Genomic DNA, 24,362 nt, shown 5'->3' with positions numbered 1-24,362 from the left:
TGTTTGGGGAATTTCAGTGGATGCACAGAGTTACAGAACTGGAGGTGCAGGATTTATATTGACATTCTGTCCCTTCCTATAAATTCCAGACTTCACTCTCATAGCCATATAGAATTAGTTGAATGAGGCTATCAAATAATTTTATAGTGTGAAACTGGCCAGCTGTTTAAAATTACGCAGAATATCCTTTGGACATTTTTTTATTAACACCAAATATTCTATTAATAGCAAACTAAGGGCTAGATTCATCATTCTTCACAGAATGATGAATCCTGTGAAAAAGGGGGCGAGGGAGCGAAGGGGGAGGCGGACCTGTGAAAGGTTGCTGCCATTTGCACCACGGTGGTGCGATTTCGCCGGCCGCAGTGTGGCCAGCTGCAGCCTTTCACAGCAAATAGCGACATCGAAAAGGTGTAGCTATTCGCCTTGCTACTGCCGGGGATAATGTTCCACACATTATCACCGGCAGTGGTGCCGCAGCAGACTCCTCCCCCTCCCCACCCCAACTCCTCCCTTCCCCACCCCAACCCCTCCCCTCCCCACCCTGACTCCTCCCCTACAGCTAAGTTAAATCATATCGCATGCAAAAAGGCCCTTTTCACGTGCGATAAAATTTTAGAAAATGACCACCTATGTTATCTATGGGTAGCTACACTGTGCAATCTTCTGATGAGGTAAAATATTTAGGAGTTAGACTAAATGGTAGTTGGTCTATGGGAAATCACATCAACTCAGTCCTCCATATAGCCTATGGGCATTTATGACGTGTGAGATATTTTAAATCATTTTTAACCTTTGAGGCTCTAAAATCCATGGTTTATGCCCTTCTGATCTCAGTTCCAGATGACTATAATGCTACATACTGTGGGTTACTGAGCACTTTAATTAGAAAACTTCAAGTGTTAAAAAACATGGCAGCTAGAATTGTTATGGGTTGTACTAGGTGCAAATCTATAACTCCTCTATTGGAAATTCTACACTGGCTCCCAGTAAGATTTCAGTGTAAGTTTAAAGTACTTACCCTCACTTTTAAGATCTTTCATGGGATTGTGTCCCCCCCCCCCCCCCCCAACAAATGTCATCTAGACTGCACTGAAAGTCCTCACTCAGAAAAGCATGCTCTCAGTACAGCTATGTACTTCAACTCCCATCTCCGAGAACCATTTGGCATGTAAAATTCTATAAAAGATCATTCTTTACTTGAAGTCCTGATGCCTGGAATAATCTCCCCTTATCGATCAGGGAAGAAATGTGCTTATTGCGTTTTCGCTGTAAATCAAAGTACTGGCTGATGACTTCCGAGCTCTGAGCTCAATCTAGAGTTTTTAAAAATTTTAAGCTATAGTTTCCCTAGTCCAATATTGTTTTAATCAAGTGATGGTTTTATATTATTGTATTGTTTTAAATTGTTTACTTTTGCTGTACATCTCTTTTGAAAGACTTATTGTAAGTTTTAGAAGGCAATTCATAAATCTTATAAATAAATAAATCAGCAAATAAGATTTTGTATAGGATAATGTAGATGTACTGTTAGACTAAACTTTTTTTAAAGGGAAATACCATGATTCTGAGTAAGAAAAAAGTGACACTTGTCCTATAAAAAGGCTTTCTCATGGCAACTTAAGCCAGTTATCAAAAATGAGAAATGAGTCACATGACAGAGAAGAGAAAAGAAACCTTTTTTCACCTAACATGAATATTTTTCTTCAAATGTAAAGCTGTTTTAAAAGTAACAAAATCACTCAGATTGGAAGCAAAATGTGATGTGTGATGACATCATCATTTGGTTTAACTTATGCCAGCATCAAGCAGGAGTAAGTATGTTCTTGGCTAAAGGCTGTCATCTGCTTGTTAAATCCCTGCATATTTCTGTGAATTAATTGTGGCTGGTCTAGAAACAGCATGTAGCAAATATTAATGAATGTTCTATGCAGGTTCTTTTACCGAGTGCTACAAATATCTTTCATAGGCCGTTGATGAATATTTTCTTTTTTGCCAAATGCTTCTCAAATATCCATTTTAATGGCAATTGCTATTTAGGTTTCTTTTTTCTATTATTTGCTTTCTATAGGTCAAAAAGAAATCTGTAAGAATCAAACAAAAATATTTGTAAAGTAAAATTGCTATTTTTCACACATCCTAATACTTATGGGGAGAGGAAGAGCTGTACAGGCAATACAAGCAGTAAAGGTCCAGGTAAGCTTGAGGAGCTCCCCTGCTATTAAGAATATAAGAACATAAGATATGCCATGCTGAGCCACAACAAAGGTCCATCCTGGCCAGCAATCTATCTCCAGCATTGACAGATCTGCATCACAAGTATTTGGAAGATCCAAAAGAGTAGATCCATTCCTTGATGCTCACTCCCAGGGATAAGCATTGGCTTTCTGAAATGGCTGATAATGATGTATGACTTTTCCTACAGGAACTTGTCCAAACCCCTTTTAAATCTAGCTATGCTAACTGCTTTCACCATATCCTCTGGCAACAAACTTTACAGTTTGATTGTGCATTGAGTGAAAAAATACTTTCTCCAATTTGTTTTAAATTAGCTACCTGTTAGTTTCAAGGAATGTCCCTTCATGCTAATTGTAAGGGTAAATATTTTTTATTTAACTGTTCTATCCCACTCATGATTTTATAAACCTCTATCATATACCATCTCAATCAGCTATTCTCCAAGCCTTAACTTGTTTAGCCTTTATAAAAAGCCATTCTATCCCATTTATCATTTTTGTTGGCCTTCTCTATACCTTTTCTAATTCTATTTTATCTTTTAAGAGATTGGGTGACCAGAACTGCACATAATATTCAATATTTATTTATTTATTTATTTTAAATCTTTTCTATACCGTCGTTAAGATGGATACCGTCACAACGGTTTACAGTAAGGCACATAAAATAATGATGCTAAAATATATCAATTTACACAGGTGCCATAATGGTTCAGTACATAGTTGTTAAACAATAATAATTGGTTTGTGATAAATAATGTGGTTTCAACATGGATCAATAGAGAGGCACTATGATATCCACTGTTTTGTACTCCTTTGTACAAACCATTCCTAACATTTTATTTACTGCCCCTGTGCCCTGAGATAAGGGCACAGGAGTAGTCCTCATGTCCCCATGACTCCCAGATTTTTTTCCTCAGTAGTAACTCCTAATACAGAACTCAGCTTTGTATATGCCCAGTTAGGATTATTTTTCCATATGGGGTAGAATTTAAAAAGCCTACATGTGCCAGGCCTATTTTAGAAAGGCCCGGCAACGCACGTAAAGCCCTGGGACGCATGAAAAAGGCATGGAGGGGGTGGGGTGGGGTGGTCTGGGGGCAGGGCAGGGCCTGAGGCCTCCGGCACAGCGGCTATTTGCCGCTGTGTCAGAGGATCGTGTGCCGGCAGGTTGCCAGCACGCACAACAGGTAAATTAAAGGTCAGGAGGTGTTTAGAATAGGGCTAGGGGGCGGGAGGGTTAGGGGAAGGGGAAGGGAGGTTAGGTTAGGGGGTTGGGAAGTTCCCTCCGAGGCCGGAACAGGAGAAGGCCACGGGCGTCGGCGCACACAAGTTGCACAATTGTACACCCCTTGCGCACGCCGACCCCCAATTTTATAACATGCGTGCACCTCAGTTGTAAGAGAATCAGCAGGTGGACATTTTTGAGGAAGGGTAGGAGAGTGCTCTTGAATGGAAGATACTGGACCTTCTTCAAAAAGAATTACTATGTTTAGCATTGTTTTTGAATAAGTTCCTTTGATTGTTATTACAGTGAAGACTCTGTTAAGGTTTATGCTATTGTTGTAAGAAATACTTTGGGAGTCTGGAATATTTCTTCACTCCTACAGGGCAATCTAAAGGCCTATGAGTGGTTCAGCTACTCCCAAGAGCCAAACATTCTTAAAATTTCATGACATAACTCCCCCAACCTGGCCTGTCCAGTCTGAGAGTGGCTTAAACACAGAAATCTCTCTGCAAATCAGTTTTTTACTGAAAGAAATATATTATATATGTTTTTTTTCAATCTAGCAGTTTATACAGCAATGCAACACTCTCTTCCCCTTTTGCTGAGTGCTGAGTAAATTTTGAAGGTTTGTAACCTTCAGTTTTGCTGCTACCCTTCTTCAGTAAGAAATTAAATACCCTTCTGAAAGTGAAATGCTGAATTAGTGACCGCATATGACAGATAAATAGCACATCTGAATATTAATCTATCAATCTATCTATATATAAAAGGCTTGTATCGATTGGCCTCTCTGACATGTTTGTCTGAAATGCTGAAATACTATAGAAACAAACATGAAAAATGAATGTGAGAGAAAAAAAAAAAGGTTCATTCATTTGTTTACTATCGATTAGCATAGCAACAGTTATCAACAGTTGGGAAACCTGAGAAATCTAATATACTGTTGCCACCAGACAAGGTTTAATGTGGTTTACAGAGAGAAGTTTCTATATGCTTTCTGTTAATTAATTAATAAAATAAAACATTTATCTTTTTAACTTTTGTTTTATTGTAAAATTTAAATCAGTTATGAACCAGAGAACCTGAGCAATGCCGGGTAGTTATTTCTAGTTATTTCATAAATTTATTACAGAGATAGTAGCACTAGTACATTTCATTCCTTAGAGGTAACCAACAGAGCACAGAGGGTGCACTGATAGTTCATGTACCTTTGCCCAGTCCGGAGATGGCATCAGTGATCACCACCACTTTGTTTCTCACCGCTGACTTTGACATCAATCTGACAACTTCTCTGTAAATATAAACAATTCCACTGATTCCAAAGAGAATCAAAGGCAAAGTAAGGAAGGCCAGGACCCCCATTACTACCTGAGGAGAGAAAAAACAAATTAGATTAATCAGAAAACAAAAGTGGGAAATATAACATCATTCACAGTTCATTAGAAACATTCTAAAGTTTATGTTTTTTAAAGAATTAATGTTATGCCTCCTTGTCTTTAGCAGTAGTGTGTCATTTATCTATTCTGCCAGTCCCTATGGTCAGTAGATAGAAATCTGAGAAATGAAACATGGTTTACTATATAATTTAATAAAGATCTTTTTTTATAGCTGGTGAAAAAATATTGAATTTCTCTTTATGTTGCATTCACCAATTCTTTTTTGTTATTTATCTGAGGATAAGCCACAGAAGTGGTAAATCTTATTATTTAACAATTTCATATTGAAGTCTATAGTGAATGATCTTTTCAAATATATGACTTTTGAGTTACAGCTATAAATGATTTGTAAAAAGGAAATAATCCTTATCACACATTCTGACTGGCAGAACTAGCTAAAATCTTTCACTCACAACCAATAATCAAACATTTTCCAGAGAAGGGTAAATATAATTTTTAAAAATATCTTACCGTGATTATAAATATGAAGCAATGAGAAATCAGAAAAATGACTTTACATCAGTGGATTTACTCTGAATGTTGAAGTGCCACTTATCACATGCATACCTTCTCCTATGCCCGGCAGCCTTTACACTATTAATAGTTGTCAGCTGTACTACATGTTTAAGGCAGCAAATATAGAATCTATAATCTGATCCAGGGGAACACATGACACCATGGTCAAGTTACAACAGTGCTGCCCTAGCTGGAATGTCAGAGCTCTTTTGAACTTGTACAGTTTAAAGAAGTCTTTATCGCTGCCATTTAATTGAAAAGAAGGAGAAATATAATTTTTTTGACAAACTATTATATGTTTAATACAATTTTTTCAGCCAATTCACTCAAGGACACTATCACTTAGCATGCCTTTTAAAATATGTTAGTATGCCTGCTAAACAGGGGCCTAAGTCACTAAAGGTTACATTTTCAATAGACAGCTGAAATGAACTCTACAAGCCTACATTTTAGCTAGCTGCCACAAATCCAGCCAATATTTAAACACAGGGTACCTATTTTTTGTTTGACTAGCAGCTTGATAGGTAACTAAAGGAATTCATGTACTTTTACATCATCTAAAACAATGGTAAGAAGTATGCATGTATATTTTTTCAACTATAACTACTAAAACAAAGCCTGTTGTGATACAATGGTGGGAAAATGCCAAAGAACAGAAAAAGTGGTGTGGACAGTCTTTCCCCTCCACTCACTGAGTCTCTCACATAAACATAAACATACACACATATGGACTCCAGTGATCTCCCTCTTCCTCCCTCCCTGCTCACACCCCCCCCCAGACCCAAGTATTTTCCCCAGGCCTCAGTGCTCTCCTCTTTCCTCTTTCTCTCCCTCTTCAGTTCCCTTTGCTATCTCCCTTTTCCCTTCGCGGGTATTGAATGCCGTTTTCCATTCATTGCCCCGGCGTATGCAAACTAGATTATAAACTCCTCTGAGATCCAGCTTAGTGAATATTTTGGCTCCTTGGTGCCGATCAAAAAGTTCAGAGATCAGCGGCAGTGGGTAGCGGTCCTTCATGGTGATTTCATTCAAGTCACGATAGTCTATACATGGACAAAGGGATCCATCCTTCTTACCCACGAAAAAGAATCCGACTCCGGCCGGGGACTTTGAAGGCCGATTGAAGCCCTTTGCCAAGTTCTCCTGAATGTAGGTAGACATAGTTTTTGTCTCGGATAGAGAAAGTGGGTACATCCTTTCTCTAGGTGGTTCGGAACCCGGTACTAGGTTGATAGCACAGTCAAAAGATTGGTGAGATAGCAAAGCATTCGTGGCTTGTTTAGAGAAGACATCCTGGTAAGACTGGTACTGTGGAGGTAAACCCAGAAGAAAAGTGGTGGTAGTCAGGCAAAACATCTTTCATGACAGGCTTCTCCCCATTGGGATAGTTCAAGGGTACTCCAGTTGAATTGAGGTGAGTGAGTTTGAAGCCAGGGCAATCCGAGTATGACCGGATGTATAGCTTTACCCAGGACCAGAAATGTAATGGTCTCAGAGTGTAGCGACCCTATGTGGAGACGAAGAGGTTTGGTAGTATAGGAGACCTCACCGGGCAGTGGCTCACCATGGATAGATGACAGCAGAAGTGGAGTGGGTGTCAGCTCCGTAGGGATTTGTAGGTGCTCTACGAGTTGACAGAGTATGAAGTTCCCACCGGCTCCTGAGTCAATGAGGGCTTATGTGTGGAATCTGAGGGCTTCTGAAATAATGGAAACTGGAAGGGTCAGTGGAGGAGGGAGAAGTTAGACCTAGAAAGAGTCCTCCGGTGGATCCTAGGTCTGCAAGTTTCCCGGACAGTTGGGACAGGAGGGTACCGCATGGCCAGGTTATCCGCAGTACATACAGAGACCAAGTCTCTTTCGATATCACCTTTCCTTTGACGTAAGATGGCTGCGGCCTAGCTGCATTGGTTCCTCTTCTTTGATTGTGGGTACAGGAGCGGCCTGAGTAACTGTTATGGGATGAGAACGAGGAACTCCAGATGACATCTTCTTAGGACCTTTTATCTCTTGTGAATGTTCATGCAGTCTGCGATCAATTCTCCCAGCAAGGTCAATGAGGGAGTCCAAAGTATCAGGAAGTTCCCGTGCTGCTAATTCGTCTTTGATGTGAGAGTTAAAGCCTTCTAGGAAAATAGCTCGCAGGCAACCCAGGTCCCAATGTAGTTCCGAGGACAAGGTTTTAAACTTGATAAAGGTTTGGTACCCTGTTATAAATGCAGGAAAGCAGACCCAGCAACAGTCTTGCGGGTGGGATTGTCAAATATAGAATGAAAGAGTGTGATGAATCCCGCCAAGTCCTTGAGTATAGGGTCATTACATTCTCAGAGAGGCGAGGCCCAGGCCAGGGCTTTCCCATCTAGAAGAGACAGTATATACATACTTTTGGAGACTACGTCTGGGAAGTAAGTAGGTTGATTTAGAAAGCCCTACATAACAGGTGCTGGCAAGGGCACGGAGAAATGTACAGGCATCATCTGTGGAGCAGAAATTGCCTTGTCAGGCGTTCCTGTGGAATTCGTTGAGAGTTCAGCTGATTAATGGCATTAGCCAGTGTCTCTAGTGTCCTTTGTTGTTCGGCAAGACGTTGGACCAGGCCAGGGATGGCCTGGAGGGCTGAGAGCTGAGCTGGGTCCATGGAGTTAGCAATCTGTTATGGTTTTTGAAGGAAATTGTGAACCCCAGGCCGAGGTGAGACACGTCTCTGCCCACAGGGAGGAGCCCCATGAGCCTCACCATCGATAGGCATGGTCTCAGCAATGTAGGACACAGCTGTGAGAGAGACTATTAGGGAGAAAAGAATAATGCATAACCCAAGGAGCGGGGAATGCAATGAACACAGTTCTTGAGCAGAATCAACTCAGGGTGATGCGGTAGATGAGCAGATCCAGTAGTGGCCTGCAGCGCGGGGTACACCAGGAGAATCCTCTAGGTAGATGTAGATACCTCAGAGTGCAGATCCAGTAGTGGCCAGAAGTGCGGGGTATGCCGAGGATCTTGACTAGTAGCAGCATTACCCTGTAGCTCTGGATAGTCAGAAGAGTTATGAAGAAGAATGGTAGTGGCCCAGGCATGGGGTACACCGTAGAGAGTCCAGCAATGCAGATATCGTAGGAAGTTGAAGAAGGTACTCACACGAGGAAGTCCCAGGAAAGGAAACCCAAGGATCAGGTCAGGAGAAGTCCAAGGCATAAGGCCCTCTGAGGAGCAGATAGCCAAGACGTGGAAGGGCCCCCGAGTGTCCAATGCCACAAGGAAATACTGGAACAAAGGATCCTGATGTGTAGCGGATTTAACAATGAGAGAACTCCATGCTAACTCATCTTAGCAATGTGCCATTCAGCTTAAGTACACGAGCGGATTGACGTCATCGGGAGGGTACGCCCCCGAGGATCCCGCCATGACGTATACAAAAGGAGGCCCTGTGCGCATGCTTCTAGGTGATTCCAGAAGTAAGATGGTGGTCGGCAGCGCCTACGCCATCCCGGGGATGCCGGGGAGGTCGGCGTTGGTTAGCGGAGGCCGCCATTCTCCCAATGATTGACGGTGCAGGGAAAAAAGAGGTGAGCATGAGAGGTCGCAGCCACCTGTGATCAATGGGCACGACAATGTACTATGTGGAATTCTGTTTGCAGCATCTCAGAAAAGATATAGGTGAAATGGAAAAGATACAGAGAAAGGTCACCAAAATGTGTATGTCTCCCCTATGAGAAAAGACTAAAAAGATTAGGGAAATTCAGGTTGGAGAAGATGCCACTAATGGGAGATATGATAGAGCAGGGGTTCTCAACTAAGTCCTCAGGACACACCTAGCCAGTCAGGTTTTCAGGATATCCACACTGAATATGCATGAAATTAATTTGCATAGAATGTAGGCAGTGCATGTAAATCTACCTCATGCTGTTACAATCCTGCTCACAGAGTCCACCCCATGAACAGGCCTTCACTTACCCCCAGGCTGGCCCGACGCTGCAGCGCCCTTTCCTGTGAGCCAGACTGCTCCTGGACTGAGCTGCAGCTGTCCTTCTCTTTCGTGACCTTGTGCCGTCGCCAGACCTCCTAAGCGGCAGGAAGCCCCACTGTTGCTTGCTTTACTATCACAGCCTTGCGCCGCCGCCAGGACCCTGTTGCCACCGCCGCTTCTTCCTTCTACGTGGCCCCGAGCCACCGCTGAAATCATCCCTGAGCAGCAAGGGAAACCGCTGCCGCTGCAACGTCATCTTGCGGCCTGGAGGCCGCTCCCGATGTTTGCCTGCTTCCTCCTCCATCTGTGCAGCAGGGACGCCACTGTCCAGGGTCCTGCTCCTTCCTGGGCCCTCCTCTAGGCGCCGGCATGCGCCTCTTCAAAGATATTTAAAGGGCCAGTGATGGGAAAAACCCACAGCCCCACCGGAAGTCCTTGTCAGCTTACTTCCTCCTTCAGCCCTATAAAAGGGCTTAGTTTCTGATCCTTGGGGCCTACGATCGGACTCCATGGTTGTCCATGTTCTTCTGTACCAGTCCAGGTCCTCCGTGGTCTTCACTTGTCTTGCTGGTTCTTTGTTCCTTGTTCCTGGTCTCCTCGTCCTGATGTTCCTGGTTTTATCCTCCGTTGGAGCTCCTTCGTCACCTGTTCCATGTTCTGATGTGAAAAAATAAAGCAAGACCGGAGCCTTGGAAAGAGAATTTAATCAATTTATCAGAACCAGCTGGTTTGTTTTTTCACATCCGTGGCTATTCTAGACCGCTTACCGTCCTGTTTTGTGGGTCCATGTTCTAATGTTCCATGTTCTGATGTTCCATGGTTCCGCTCCTTCATTGCCTGTTCCAAGTCCTGATGTTCCACATGTCCTGATGTCCTTGGTTCCATTCTTGAAAGTCCTGATGTTCCAGATGTTCCGTGTTCCTGATGTCCTGGTCCTGATGTCTTTGTCTTCGTCTCTGCAACCAGTTCCCAGATTCCTTGCATCCACCTTTCCTGGCGTGCCACTGTCATGGTCCGTGATCAGCTCATGGGGGGCTGTGTAGGGTGCTTCGTGGTTCAAGGCCTTCTTCTTGTCTGCAGCACAAACCTCCAAGAGACTATTGTTTTTAATGTTCCGTGTTCCAAGTCTTGAATCCTGTCTCGGTCTTTGGAGTCCCTTGTGCCTGCTTCCGTCCATGCCCAAGATTCTGCCAGAACCTGCTCTGCTTCAGCATGGTCTGCGACCAGCCACAGGCGGCTGTGTAGGGCACGCCCCAGTGCAGACCCCTACTGAATCTTCGATGTGTTCCAGTCTCAAGTTCTACTACTTCGCCTGGAGTCTGCTTCACGCTTAGTGTGGTCCATGACCAGCCACGGGCAACTGTGTAGGGTGTGCTGTGAATCAGTTCTCACCCAGTACTTTCGCCTGAGTCCTGAAACCTTGCCTGAGACCTTCCGAGTAACCTGAATCCTTGTCCGAGTCTTCTGAGTAACCTGAATCCTCATCTGAGTCCTTTCAAGTTCCAAGTCCTCGCCTGAGTCCTTCCAAGTTCCAAGCCCTCATCTTGTTCCTGCCCTCAGCCTCGTCTGGCCTCACTCACTCGTCGTTCCCAAGCAGTGGGTCCGAAAGGGCTTTCGAGTGGCCGGAGGGCTACTCCTGAGACCAGCATTGCATTGCTGGGTCTTCTTGGTGAGTGTGGGTCCAGTGGAGGGCTGATCCTGCTTGGTGCCTGTCCCGAGTTCCTTGCTTAGTTCCAGTCCTGCTTTGTTCCTGCTTCGCCCGTGCTTGCATGCGCTCACCTCCCACAGTATGGCTCAGGGCTCCTCTCTGAGTCGTGCTGTGGTTTAGGGACTCACGTTCTCCCATGAGCTAGTGACCGTGCCCGTATCAGGACCTGTAGGTCACGGTCGCAACGCATGCATATTCTTTGATATCAGGAAAACCTGCCTGTCTAGGTGTGTCTCGAGAACTAGGTTGAGAGCGACTGTGATAGAAGACTATAAAATCATAAATGAGGTGGCATGGGTAAATGTTAATCGGTTGTTTAAGCTTTCAAAATATAAAAAGACTGCTGGATACTCCATGAAGTTACTAAGCAGCACATTTATAACCAATCTGAGAAAATATATTTTCACTCAATGCACAACTGAGCTCTGGAATTCATTTTCGGATGAAGTGGTAAAGACAAGTAGCATAGCTTGGTTTAAACAAGATTTGGACAAGTTCCTTGAGGAAAAGTCAATAAATTCTTATTAATCAGGTAGACTGGGGAAAAGCCACTGCTTACTCCTGGGTTTAAGTAACATGGAATCTATCTACTATTTGAGATCCTGTCAGCTTTTTGTGATCTGGATTGGTCACTGTTTGATAGTGGGCTTGATAGACCCTTGCCCTGACCCAGTTTAACAGTTCTTATATTCCTTTCAATTTTTCATTTTAACTAGTAAACACAGTGTATTTGTTTTGCTAGGAATTGTTGCTGTAATGAAGAGACATTTTGCACAATTTCAACTCAAACTCACATGGACAAGTGGTATGTGTGTGTGTGTGTGTGTGTGTGTGCGTGTGTGCTTGCATGTCTGCAGGGTAAAGGACATAAGATAAAGCAACCTACCTGGATTGAATTTTATTTGCTTTAAAAGATTACCATCAAGGAGAGTTAATCATTATACAGTCAAAATCCAGAGAGACCTGATAGGGGAAGACTAATTTAAAACAGTTTGATGGAGCTGGTGCTGTTGTAATTGTATCCAAAATCTAGGTATGTAACTTTGATTATTGAAAACTAAATATTTCAGCTAACATTTGAAATGAGGATTTCTTTTCTATAATTAATAAATTATTGCAATTTAAATGTATTATTCCTATCCATCATGAGATATGAAGTATTACAGTATCCTATTAAATAAACTGAATTAAATTATTTTTACAACAAAAGCATTGCTTTTTGTCAGTGAAGTTATGCATTTAAAAAACTAAAATTCTGTTACAACTTCAATATTGTATATAACTTAAATGTGCCATATGTTTTGAAAATCTAATCACATTATTTTAGCATTTCATTTTTCTCAACTCTAAGACATTTACATATTGACATTGAGTCTGATATTAGAGAGTGGAAAACCTCACTACATGCAGGACTGGATGGCTGCTGTAGCCCTTCTTCAAGTCTTTTACTTCATAGAGGGGCTATCATCTTCTATGGCATTCTACTGCCATCCTTATTATTCCTCTCATATCAAATCTGCTGCCTCTTGTTCTTGTGAGTTACTCCATATTGTAAGTACACTATCCTACACTCTCTTCGTGTGTGTGTGAGTTCTATAACCTTAACTTTCACTCCAGAGAAATTTGAAAACTTATTTCAAACTAACCTCTGGATTTACTAAGCTGCTATAAGGCGATATCGCAAGTTACACAGCATGTAAGGCACATTAAATGCTGTATATTGCTGTAAATTGCTGTAAATGCTGTATATCACCAATATACCTGAAGATTTCTTCCATCTATGGAAATAAGTTGCTTTGCATGCATGAAATTGCTTAATCCATGCAAAGCAGCTTATGCATAGACAATCCAATCTAAATAAAGTAACGCAGCTGGCTTAAAAAAAGGAAGCCTCAATATTTTACCGTGTTGAAGGGAGGTGGAGATATTTTACCAAGGGAGCAATGGGATGCTAATGTGGGTCCCCGATGGCCTGTTGGAAAATTAAAGGGCCAAGATGCTTGAAAAACATCCCCCGCCCCAAATAGCAAAAATCCTCCCTAGGGGTCATTGGAGACCCCCCACCCAACCTCATGCTGCCATCTGAGGTGAACCTGGCCCTCAAAATAAAAAGAAACTTTGGAAATCACACAACAATGGCTCATTTCCTTACCCTACCCTTTCCCCTAATAGCCTAAAATTGCCCCAAGGCCATATAAACAAAGAGGTAGGCGATCTATGATAGCCGTCAGGAGAACAAAAACACAATAGATGCCTCAGTCTTATTTCAGTATTTATTAGAACAGAGATGTGCTCAATAATTGCCCGACTCAGTGATTCAATGTTAAACTGAGTGCGGCACACCACCCGAAACATTGATCATAAAATTGCTGTACGTCTGATGAAACTTATTGTGTGAAGTTCCACCTAGAATTTGAAGTGTTCAAGCCCCTGAGGCAGCGGCCAACGAGCTGCGAAACTCGGCCTGAGTCGGGCAATTATTGAGCACATCTCTGTTCTAATAAATACTGAAATAAGACTGAGGCATCTATTGTGTTTTTGTTCTCCCAAGGCCATGTGGACTAGGTCTGGTCCCTGGACCTTGCCCCATCACGTGATAGGGGCAAGTTTAGGTTGATGCCATTTTGAAAAATAGTATTGAAGGATCCAGAGCTGGGGGCACTCCAAACACCCACTGAATACTGAAGATTTTTTTAGAGGTATGGGGGAGATAACGGGGTGGAGACTGGGGTTTGCCTGCCCCAACCCCAGATCACTTTTACATCTTTCCTTTGTCATGGATTTATTTATAGGCACCCATTGGGGCCAATGCAATATTTGTGCACAGAAAATGGGCACTCACTGTTGAGAGCCCATTTTCCTAACACGCACCCAGCCACCTCTCCTAGGCATGGCATGCAATGCAATATTTAAGTTATGGGTCACACAAAAAAGGAGGCACTAGGGAAATTTTGTGCATCCCTAGCACCTCCTCGGCAACAGGCACACAGGAGAGGTGGCTGTCAAGCGGGTTGGAAAAATGAACGCTCAATTTATGAGTGTCCATTTTATCTCACTACCAGCATAGACGTGCACAAGATACAGGGCCTGGACCATGTATCTTGTGTGTGTCCAGAATTGTTTTTTTCAAAAACCTTTTTTTTTATAACTAAATCTGCTTTATTTGGTTCCTCCTACTTAGTATCACTGCAATACTATTAGGAGGAATCATAGAAAGCAGGATTTTTAGGTTTTTTTTCAATGTGCCCATGAGTGTGGCATATCTTTACACCAGCTCTGGGCTGGCATAAAATTTGCCATATTGCAATGGGTGCATTGGCCGCGCAGGAAATTTTTTGCATCATGAGTATTAGCTAATAGCCTCATCTACATGGAATTTATATGTGATGAGCGCTATTAGTTACACAATGATTTGGATGCATGTTTTGGATTCACTAATCCCTGTACTGCATCAGGGGTTATGGACACTCAAGTCGTTTAAACCATGTGCTAGTTGCTGCACATGGTATTGCCTCGGCCCCATTATGCTTATGCCTAGAGGTGGCAAACATTTAGGGGCAGCAGGCTAGCTAAGATTTCCTGCTCTGCTGAATTGGGGTGGGGGGTAGTGAAAGCACCAAAAGTGCCTAGGGGTGGCAAAATCCTAAATCTGTCCCTATTCCTGGTGCTAGAAAAACTTGATGGAGGATATAAACTTTATGCTAATGATAATTTTATTTTCCTATTTCTACTTCAGGGAATGATGCTCTCTCTAAGATTTCCATCTTCCTGCTACAGTCTCAAATCATGGCTTACCGCTAATAAGCTTGTCTTAAATGTATATTCAATTGAAATACTTCAACTTGCCTGATGACCTTCAGACGATATACCCAGATCCCTATTGTTTAAGGGTGTTACCATGTCTACACAAGATCAGGCTCATAACCTTGGGGTGTTAATTGACTCCCCTCTATCATTTTATCCACACAAAAACACGATGGTTTAAAATGCATGTTTAAGCTGCATCTTCTCTGAAATTTATGATCTTTCCTTAATGACATGATTTTCAGCTGGTTATATAAACATTTGTAATACTAATATCTGTTAATGTAATGCTCTTTTTATCTAGCTTTGCTACCAAACACTATCAGGGAGTTACTAAATTATTCAACATGCTGCAGCTCATATCATGATTGGCATTCCTATATGCATGCACATTACACCCATTCTAAATAGACTTCACTAGTTTAACCAGTGACCAAGCAGATCCAGTTTAAAATCATAATGCTAATATATAAAGCAATTTATGGCCTTTCCCCTCACTATCATAGCTCCATATTAAAATATATAATCCCACCATTTTAGAAATGTGCTTGGTGTACCTTTTCTGAAACTTATCCTGCTTGCTGAATCTTGCGAATATCTCTTCTGTGTGACCAGCCCCATGCTTTGGAACTTGTTCCCTGAGGAGCTTAGATCAGAGTCATCATTGCCTTTCTTCAGAAAGCTGCTCAAAGCTCATGTTTTTACACTTGCATTCGAGGTCTGCATTGATTGATGTCAGATATGGCTGTTCATCTCTGTGGCAGCCTGGTATCACTGGTGTTTGATCTTGTTATCTGGATGTAGTATTTGCTAACAGTGGATGCTGTTTACCATCTTGAAGCTACGACTAAAGATTTTTTAAATTGTAATTTTGACTGTACTGTTTGGTCTGCATAAACGTAATTATATATTTTAGTTTGTTACATGTCTAGAACTGTGGATAGAGCAGGCTACAAATTTTTAAAATAAATAATTATATTATATAATTTGATGTACAATAAAGTATTATATCCTATACATAGGGTCATTTCTCAATATCATGTTGAGGACCTTAGGCGCATTAAATGGAGTCTAACATATGTTACACACGTGCTAAATATCATGACGCAAATAAGCATGTAAATTATATTATGAGTATTGAAATGGGAGGAGTTAATGGAAATTAATGATTCCTACCCCATTTTGTGGTGAATTAACAGAGAATAATGTTGTATTTAACATCATAAATAACACTTTTTTTTAATTAGAGAAGCAAAAACGTTTTATCATGCGACAGTGGCTGTTTTCGTGGATTATGCCTGTTGCCATGACTTTTATTGCATGCAATAAAATGAGGCCTTCCAGCACACTTACCTACCAAGCCCTCCTGGGCCAATAAAAACACCTTTTCTTACCTGACCTGTCTTCCTAAAGCTACGATGTTAGGGGGAAGTTTATTTGTAGTGAGTTACTGGTTGCTTAAGGATACTTGGTGCCGACAAAAACAAGAACAAAAACTACAACAATAGGCAAGAGACGTTCAATCCACAGCCACTGGCCCCACTGGGAGAGTGACAGGGGCCCATGGGAGTGCTTGCCATGCAGGAGGGCAAGGTGATGATTCAGGGAGCACATCGTTCTTCCACAAACCATAGTGCTGGACATGCCAGAGGAACATGTGGTTAGCAGGTATCACTTCAGCTCTCAGGCTAACATGGAATTATATGAAGAACTCAAAAGGGATCTGGATCTAGTCATGGAAAGGTCCCACGCTATACTGGACCTCACCAATGTCCACCCTGCATTTCATGGCATCCGACTCTTTCCAAATGATAGTCGGGATCATCAGGCGAATGTCCTAAGCCTCTTTCTCCCGCTATTTGGGTCAGGTCATAACAGTTGTACATGACTGCATTGATCGCTAAATAGCATTCCCTCATGACATACAAGAATTGATGGAATTGAAGTGAGGGTTTTATGCCATTGCCAACTTTTCAAATGTCCTGGGAGTTATCGACTGTACTCATGCAGCCATCATTTTACTTTGTGGCAGGGAGGAGACCGCAACAGAAAGCTCTTCAACTTCATCAAGTGCAAGTGGTCTGTGATGTTCGAGTGCACATCCTCAACATTGTGGCCAGGTTCCCAGGAGCCATGCATGATTCATTTATACTTAGGCAATTGGCACTATTTGATCATTTTGAAGACTGCCTCTATGGTGACAGTTGGCTTGAGGGTAAGAGCAATGCTTCTTTCTCTATTCCAGTTCTGGCTATGTGTTTCTAGCCAACAGAACTCACAAGGGGGGCTTTTGCGGATGTAACAGCATTGGATCCTTGATAAGTGGCTTGTACAGTTAGGTCTGCAAGCTGTCAAGTGAGGGCCTGGCTTTCTTTCTTCATGCTGGAGAGGCCTGCTAATGTTACATACCCAAACAATGCACTTGCCACAAAGCTTGGTGTGTGTAATCAGCCACTACAAACTTTGGTGTGTGTAACCAGCCACTACAAACTTTCTACAGGTTCCCTTTAAACAATTGCTTTTTCTAATCCTCCCATTTGGAACAGTTGAAATCTTACTTGTTATTCACAACCTTTTAGTATCCACACTACAGGAACTCCCAGATCAAGTGTGCGCTGTTAGTGATTATCAGCCAGGATGTTATTCATATTTTCTCTTGACCATCACACAGGTAAAACAGAAACTGGGGGCTGTGCATTTTGGCCCTAGCATATTTACTATGTCAGGTCAGACAAATGTGTATCTCTGATAGACATTCTGCAGAACAGCTAGGGACATGCACAATCATACAATGAAGTTGATGTTTTTCTGCTCTGATATGTGTGGCAGCTGTGATGTACTGCTTCAGTGTTAAAGCAGTGCTAGAAATGGGTAGCAATAGTTTGGTTGTGAGTGACATGCATCCATTTGGTAGGAACCCCAGATGCAGTTTCCCATTCTGGAAGATCTGACACAGCATAAGCAAGTGCTTTAATGTTCATATAATGTCACAGAAAAAGGCGACATGGACTTTGGTTTGGGAAAGAGCCTTTTAAGACTCATGCTAAGCTAGAGCTTAACTTCTACTGTCTTATTCCATTCTGTGGGTTGGCAGCGATATCACAAAGTGACAGTGATGTGAGTAATGTAGCCATTCTATCTTTGCCACAGTGTTGTGCTTACATGTGTTTTGGTGGGTCTTTGGGTGCTGTGGAGGTGACCACGCCCACGGGGAGGAGCCCCATGAGGAGCTACAGCACTGGGCAAGACTCGTGCTACACAAAACACAGGGAAATATTATTTTATTAAACAGCTAGATGGTAGCCACCAGGTGGCATCAGTGAGGTAGTCTGTAGTTGCAGTCCCAGGGGCCTTGGCAGAGGGAGCCCTTCTCTCCATGATGGCATCAGGAAGTTCCGCAGCAGGTCTCCCAGCGAGGAGATATTGTGGGTGAGACAGACTGAGAGGTTAGAGTACTCACTGAGAATAGCTGTTCATATGCGATTCTACCAGATTCTACCAGATAAGTAGATGAAGGTACAGGCACCAAGGCAGGAAAAATAGGCCCTCAAGGAGCGAGTACCTGTTCCCTGAAAGGCATCTGAAATAAAGCAGAGGGTCCCCAAGTAGCGGGTACCCAGGTTAGTTGATACCCCGAAAGGCAGAGAGAAAGCTTCCTGTGGCAGCACGGAAGCGGCAGAGTAGCGTAGACAGGAACGGATTCGAGTCCTTGCTAACTCAGGGAGCTAGAAAATCAATGAGACTGATAAACCCGGATGGTGTGATGTCAGCATGAGGGAACACCCTCGAGGTTCGTGCCAAGGGTTGTATAAAGACGTGAGTTGCGCATGCATGCACACCCTAGTAGGTACCTGGGAGGAGCAATAGCGGAAGGCTGCACCATAGCCGATCTGGGGATGCTAAAGAGGTTGGCTTGATGTCGCTGTGGTAGCCATCTTGCCCAGGTAAGCGGGAGGAGCCGAGATTAAGGTGAGGCAAGTGGGGTGAAGCCGTCGAAGACTGACGGATGCAACAGTACCCCCCTTCAAAGGGCGTCCACACTGGTTTCTACCAGGTCTTGGTTTTTGAGGATGCTGCTGATGAAAGTCTTGTAGCATCTCTTTATCCAGGATGTTGGACATGGGTGTCCAAGAGTTTTCTTCTGGGCCACACCCTTCCCATGACAGGAGGTATTCACATACTCTGCCTCGTCTTCTCACTTCGAGAACTGCGTCTACCTTGTATTCGATGTCTTCCTCTGCATCAACAGATGTAGCTTCGGGTATCTTATTGGAAAACTCACTAAGTATCAAAGGCTTTAATAGTGAGACGTGGAATGCATTGTGGATCTTTAAAGTAGATGGTAACTTCAGACTGTAGGTGAGCTTGCCCAGTCGTCGAAGAATGGGGAATGGTCCAATGAAGCGAGGAGCAAATCGAGCTGAAGGAAGTTTTAGTCTTAAATGCTTTGTGGAAAGCCAGACTTTGTCACCAGGCTTGAAGTCTGGAGCCTTGCAGTGATGAGCGTCGTATCCTTTCTTTGTTCACAGTTCTGCTTTAATAAGCATCTCTTTTGTCTGAGTCCAAAGTTGTTGGATATCTTTGGCAGTAGATTGAGCTGCCGGGGAAGACACTGATAATGGAAGTGGCAGTGGTGGCAATGGTAGTCGTCTGTAGACCACTTCGAATGGTGTTGATCCAGTGGATGATGCTGGATGAGAATTTATGGCAAATTCTGCCCAGGACAACAGTTCACTCCAATCATTCTGGCGAGTTTCACGTAGGCACGAATGAATTGCTTGAGTGTCCTGTTCATCCTCTCTGCCCATTGGATTGGGGATGATATGTTGATGTGAAGTTGAGGGCAATATCGAACTTCTTACATAGTGCCTTCCAGAAGTTTGCTGTGAATTGAGCTCCATGATCGGAGACTATGTGCTTAGGCAAGCCATGCAGGCAGAAGATGTGTGAGATGATTAGCTTGGCACGCTCCATGGCAGTGGGTAAGCCTGGGAGAGCCACAAAATGCGCCATCTTCGAAAACCAATCAACAGTCACCCAAATGGTATTATTTCCTCCAGAAACTGGCAAATCAATCACGAAGTCAGTGGCGATATGTGTCCATGGTTCTTCTGGCACTGGCAAGGGTTGAAGTAGACCCCATGGTCGACCCAGAGGTGTCTTCTGTTTAGCGCATTTAGTGCAGGAAGCAACATAGGAGAAAGTGTCTTCCTTCATGGTGGGCCACCAGTAAAAGGTTTGAAGCTTAGACAGGGTTCTACATTGACCAGGATGCCCTGAAAGTTTGGAGTCATGGGCCCAAGCCAATAACTTTTTCCTGAGGTGCTTGGGTACAATAGTCTTTCCTGCAGGTACTGAGTGAGTAGCTGCCAATATGACCTTCTCGGGGTCAATGATGTGTTGCAGTTCTTCTGGAACATCCTCGGAGAGGAAAGAGCGAGATAGAACGTCAGCTCTGATATTCTTAGTTAGGGAGATACTTGAGCACAAAGTTGAATCTGTTGAAAAACAGAGACCATCTTGCTTGTCTATGATTCAGGCACTGTGTGTGGCGGAGGTACTCCAGATTCTTATGGTCTGTGAAGACCATTATTTGATGTTGCGCTCCTTCGAGCCAAGGGCGCCATTCTTCGAATGCCAGTTTTATAGCTAGGAGCTCTTTATCTCCTATTCTGTAATTTTTCTCTGCAGGAGAGAAGTGACGGGAGAAGAATGAGAATGGTTGTGGAACCTTTGACTCACCAGCTTGGCTTAATACGGCCCCTATGCCAACGTCTGAGGCGTAGACCTCCACGATGAAAGACTTGGAGGGGTCTGGGTGTTGAAGACATGGCTTGTGTAAAAAGGCATCTTTTAGCTTCTGAAATGCCATTACAGCCTCTGGAGACCACTTAGTAGCGTTGGCACCTTTCTTTGTCATAGCGGTAAGCGGCACTGTAAGTGAAGAGTAGTTCTTGATGAAGGTCCTGTAATAGTTGGTGAAACCTAAGAAGCGTCTGAGAGCTTTTAACCACGTGGGTTGTGCCCAGTTCTTGATATTCTCCAGCTTCTGTGGGTCCATTTGAAAACCTTGATTAGACACGATGTAGCCTAAGAAAGGCACTGACTCTGTGAAATTCATATTTGGATAGCTTGGCGTAGAGATGGTTCTCATGGAGCCTCTGAAGTACTCTTTTTACATCCTCTTGGTGAGTGGTCATGTCTTGAGAGAATATCAAGATGTTGTCCAAGTAAACGACAACACATTTATAGAGGAGTTCCCGAAAAATGTCGTTCATTAAATTTTGAAAGACGGCCGGGGTGTTACACAGGCCGAAGGGCATCACTAGATATTCAAAGTGGCCGCCCCAAGTGTTGAAGGCCGTCTTCCACTCATCTCCAGCTTGAATTCGAAGTAGATTATAGGCTCCTTTCAAATCCAGTTTGGAAAAGATTTGAGCTCCTTGTAGCCTGTCGATAACTCTGAGATCAGAAGTAAAGGATAGCGATCCTTTATTGTTATCTTATTAAGGCCCCTGTAATCTATACATGGGCGTAATGTTCCGTCCTTTATGCCCACAAAGAAAAAGCCTGCGCCAGCAGGGGACTTGGATGGTCGTATGAAGCCCTTTTGGAGGTTCTCCATATTCAGACATGGCTTTGTTTTCTGCCACAGACAGGGGGTACACTCTACCCTTGGGTGGCTCCGTATTAGGCTTCAGGTTGATGGCACAGTCATACGGTCTGTGAGGTGGAAGAACATCTGCAGCTTCCTTCGAAAAAACATCTTGGAAAGATGCTTATTGAGGCGGCAACTCTGACATTACTGGAGTGGTAGGCATACAGGGTAATGGTTCTACCTCCATCAGGTACTTCTTATGGAAGTCTGGACCCCATCTTGACAGATCCAGTGTGGCCTAATCAAATTGAGGCATGTGCTGTTGTAGCCAAGGTAATCCCAGTACTATAGGGTACATGGCCTTCTCTAACACAAAGGAGGAGATGGACTCCGAATGGAGGGCACCGGTACACAGACACATTGGTTCGGTGCGTAGTGTTACTTCACCCGGTAAGGGCTCTCCATGGATGGATGAAAGAAACAGTGGAGGCTTCATAATGGAAGTGGGGATCCGTAGATGCTCCACTACTCGTTGAAGAATGAAATTGCCTCCTGCCCCTGAGTCCACAAGGGCAAGAGTCTGATACTCTAAGGGTCCGCAAATCAAGGATACAGGAATAGAGAGCGGAGGAGAAGGGGTGGTAAGACCTAAGAACAGTCCTCCCGCAAGACTTAGGTAAACAGTGGAGTGTCAGGGATCTGTACTTGGACTGGTGCTTTTTAATATATTTATAAATAATCTGGATAGGGGTACAATGAGTGAGGAGATCAAATTTGCAGATGACACAAAATTATGCAGAGTAGTTAAATCTCAAGTGGATTGAGATGAATTGCAGGAGGACCTTGCGAGACTGAAAGATTGGGCTTCCAAATGGCAGATGAAATTTATTGTGGACAAGTGCAAAGTGATACATATAAAGAAAAATAACCCTTGCTGTAGTTACATAATGTTAGGTTCTATCTTTAGAGATGTGAATCGTGTCCTCGATCGTCTTAACGATTGATTTCGGCTGGGAGGGGGAGGGAATCGTATTGTTGCCGTTTGGGTGTTTAAAGTATCGTGAAAATCATGAGCCGGCACACTAAAACCCCCTAAAACCTACCCCCGACCCTTTAAATTAAATCCCCCACCCTCCCGAACCCCCCCCCCCCCCCCAAATGCCTTAAATTACCTGGGGGTCCAGCGGCGGTCAGGAACGGCAGCGGTCCGGAACGGCCTCCTGCAATTGAATAGTGTTGTCTTCAGCCGGCGCCATTTTTCAAAATGGCGGCACAAAATGGCAGCGGCCATAGACCAACACGATTCGACTGCAGGAGGTCGTTCCGGACCCCCGCTGGACTTTTGGCAAGTCTTGTGGGGGTCAGGAGGCCCCCCCAAGCTGGCCAAAAGTCCCTGAACGACCCAGGAGGTCGTTCTGCGGTCCGGAACCCCCGCTGAACGACCTCCTGCAGTCGATCTCCTGCCGGCGCCATTTTCCGTACGGAAAACGATTCGCGGCAGGAGATCGTTTTCCGGACCCCCGCTGGACCCCCAGGGACTTTTGGCCAGCCCTCCCCCTTCCCCCGATTTACGATTTTTTGACGATAAATCGGGGAAATTGGTATTGTATCGTGGCCCTAACGATTTTTGACGATTTAAAATATATCGGACGATATTTTAAATCGTCAAAAAACGATTCACATCCCTATCTATCTTAGGAGTTACCACCCAGGAAAGAGATCTAGGCGTCATAGTGGATAATACATTGAGATTGTTGACCCAATGCTGTGGCAATCAAAAAAGCAAACATAATGTTAGGAATTATTAAGAAGGGAATGGAATATAAAATGTAGAATGTCATAATGCCTCTGTATCGCTCCATGGTGAGACCGCACCTTGAATATTATGTACAGTTCTGGTCACCGCATCTCAAAAAGGATATAGCTACACTGGAGAAAGTGCAGAGGAGTGCAACCAAAATATTAAGGGGCATGGAATGGCTGCCCTGAGCTAAAAAATTCTAACTTATCCCTATCAATTAAAAAGCAGAATGAAAATACAAACAAAAAACAAACTTTGAAATGTTTGTATGCTAATGCCAGAAGTCTAAGAAGTAAGATGGGAGAATTAGAATGTATAGCAGTGAATGATGAAGCACACATCAAAACACAAATAGGTAACTGGTATTCATTTTGTCACCAATATAAATACAGAACCTCATAAACAATTAATAGTCCATATTTCTTATGTATATGTAGGACCTCTAGACTGAGTGAGTCTGTCAGGCATACAGACTCATTTTTTAGTGTATAGGTCCAAATTACTTTATTAATCAAAAAGTCAATTTTTTGGATATTTTTTGTTATTTGTTTCTCTTAAAATTTTCAGACCCAAACCAATAATAGTCAATCAATTGCACACACTAGTGTCTCCGTATACTGAACGAAATCAAAAGTAATAAACACAAACACTTTGCAACAATTTTGTAGCTCAGAATATTCATCTGTTGTAAATGTCCTGAAACAATACTCATCTGTTGTAAATGTCCCGACACGATCATGCTTCGGACCTACCTGGTCTTGCTTGGGGCAACGGCACATCCAGAAAAGATGCAAGTGCGGTGGAACCAGGGTCTTCCCGAGAGGGATGGTCGTGGAGGCAGACAGTAGAATGCGTGACGGCTCAATGATGAACTGAGGTTCATCAGCATTCTCCGTAGACTCAAATACACGTGATAGGGTGTCGGCCTTGATATTCTTCCCGGCAGGTCGGTAGCGTAGAACAAAGTTGAATCGGGTGAAGAATAAGGCCCAACAAGCCTGACGCGGGTTGAGTCATTGTGCCCAATGCAGGTACTAAAGGTTCTTATGGTCTATGTAGACCGTAAACTGGTGT

At 43.3% G+C, this 24,362-nt stretch overlaps 2 protein-coding genes across 4 annotated transcripts in view; one reads left to right on the top strand and one right to left on the bottom strand.

Annotated features, from left to right (window-relative positions):
* DHRS7C (dehydrogenase/reductase 7C) overlaps positions 1-5,506 on the bottom strand; it is a 107,460-nt gene extending 101,954 nt beyond the window's left edge. For 2 of the 3 annotated variants that reach the window (XM_029616406.1, XM_029616408.1), the window contains exons 1-2: positions 5,370-5,506; positions 4,671-4,830 (exon numbers count right to left, since the gene is read on the bottom strand). In XM_029616406.1, the coding sequence (XP_029472266.1) occupies positions 4,671-4,824 (154 nt within the window). In that variant the 5' untranslated portion in view covers positions 4,825-4,830; positions 5,370-5,506. The remainder of the gene's footprint in view (positions 1-4,670; positions 4,831-5,369) is intronic. The other variant, XM_029616407.1, reaches the window with a different exon arrangement.
* A 6,544-nt stretch (positions 5,507-12,050) lies between these two features.
* The window catches only part of LOC115099303 (solute carrier organic anion transporter family member 1C1-like), a 196,033-nt gene continuing 183,721 nt past the window's right edge, over positions 12,051-24,362 (top strand). Inside the window, 1 exon segment of the mRNA XM_029616871.1 lies at positions 12,051-12,118. The gene's annotated coding sequence lies outside the window, so the exon portion shown is untranslated.

This window comes from Rhinatrema bivittatum, chromosome 9 (genome assembly GCF_901001135.1).
Source record: "Rhinatrema bivittatum chromosome 9, aRhiBiv1.1, whole genome shotgun sequence".
NCBI lineage: Eukaryota > Metazoa > Chordata > Amphibia > Gymnophiona > Rhinatrematidae > Rhinatrema > Rhinatrema bivittatum.
The sequence above is the reverse complement of the archived record's forward strand: the minus strand, read 5'-3'. Positions and strand labels throughout refer to the sequence as shown.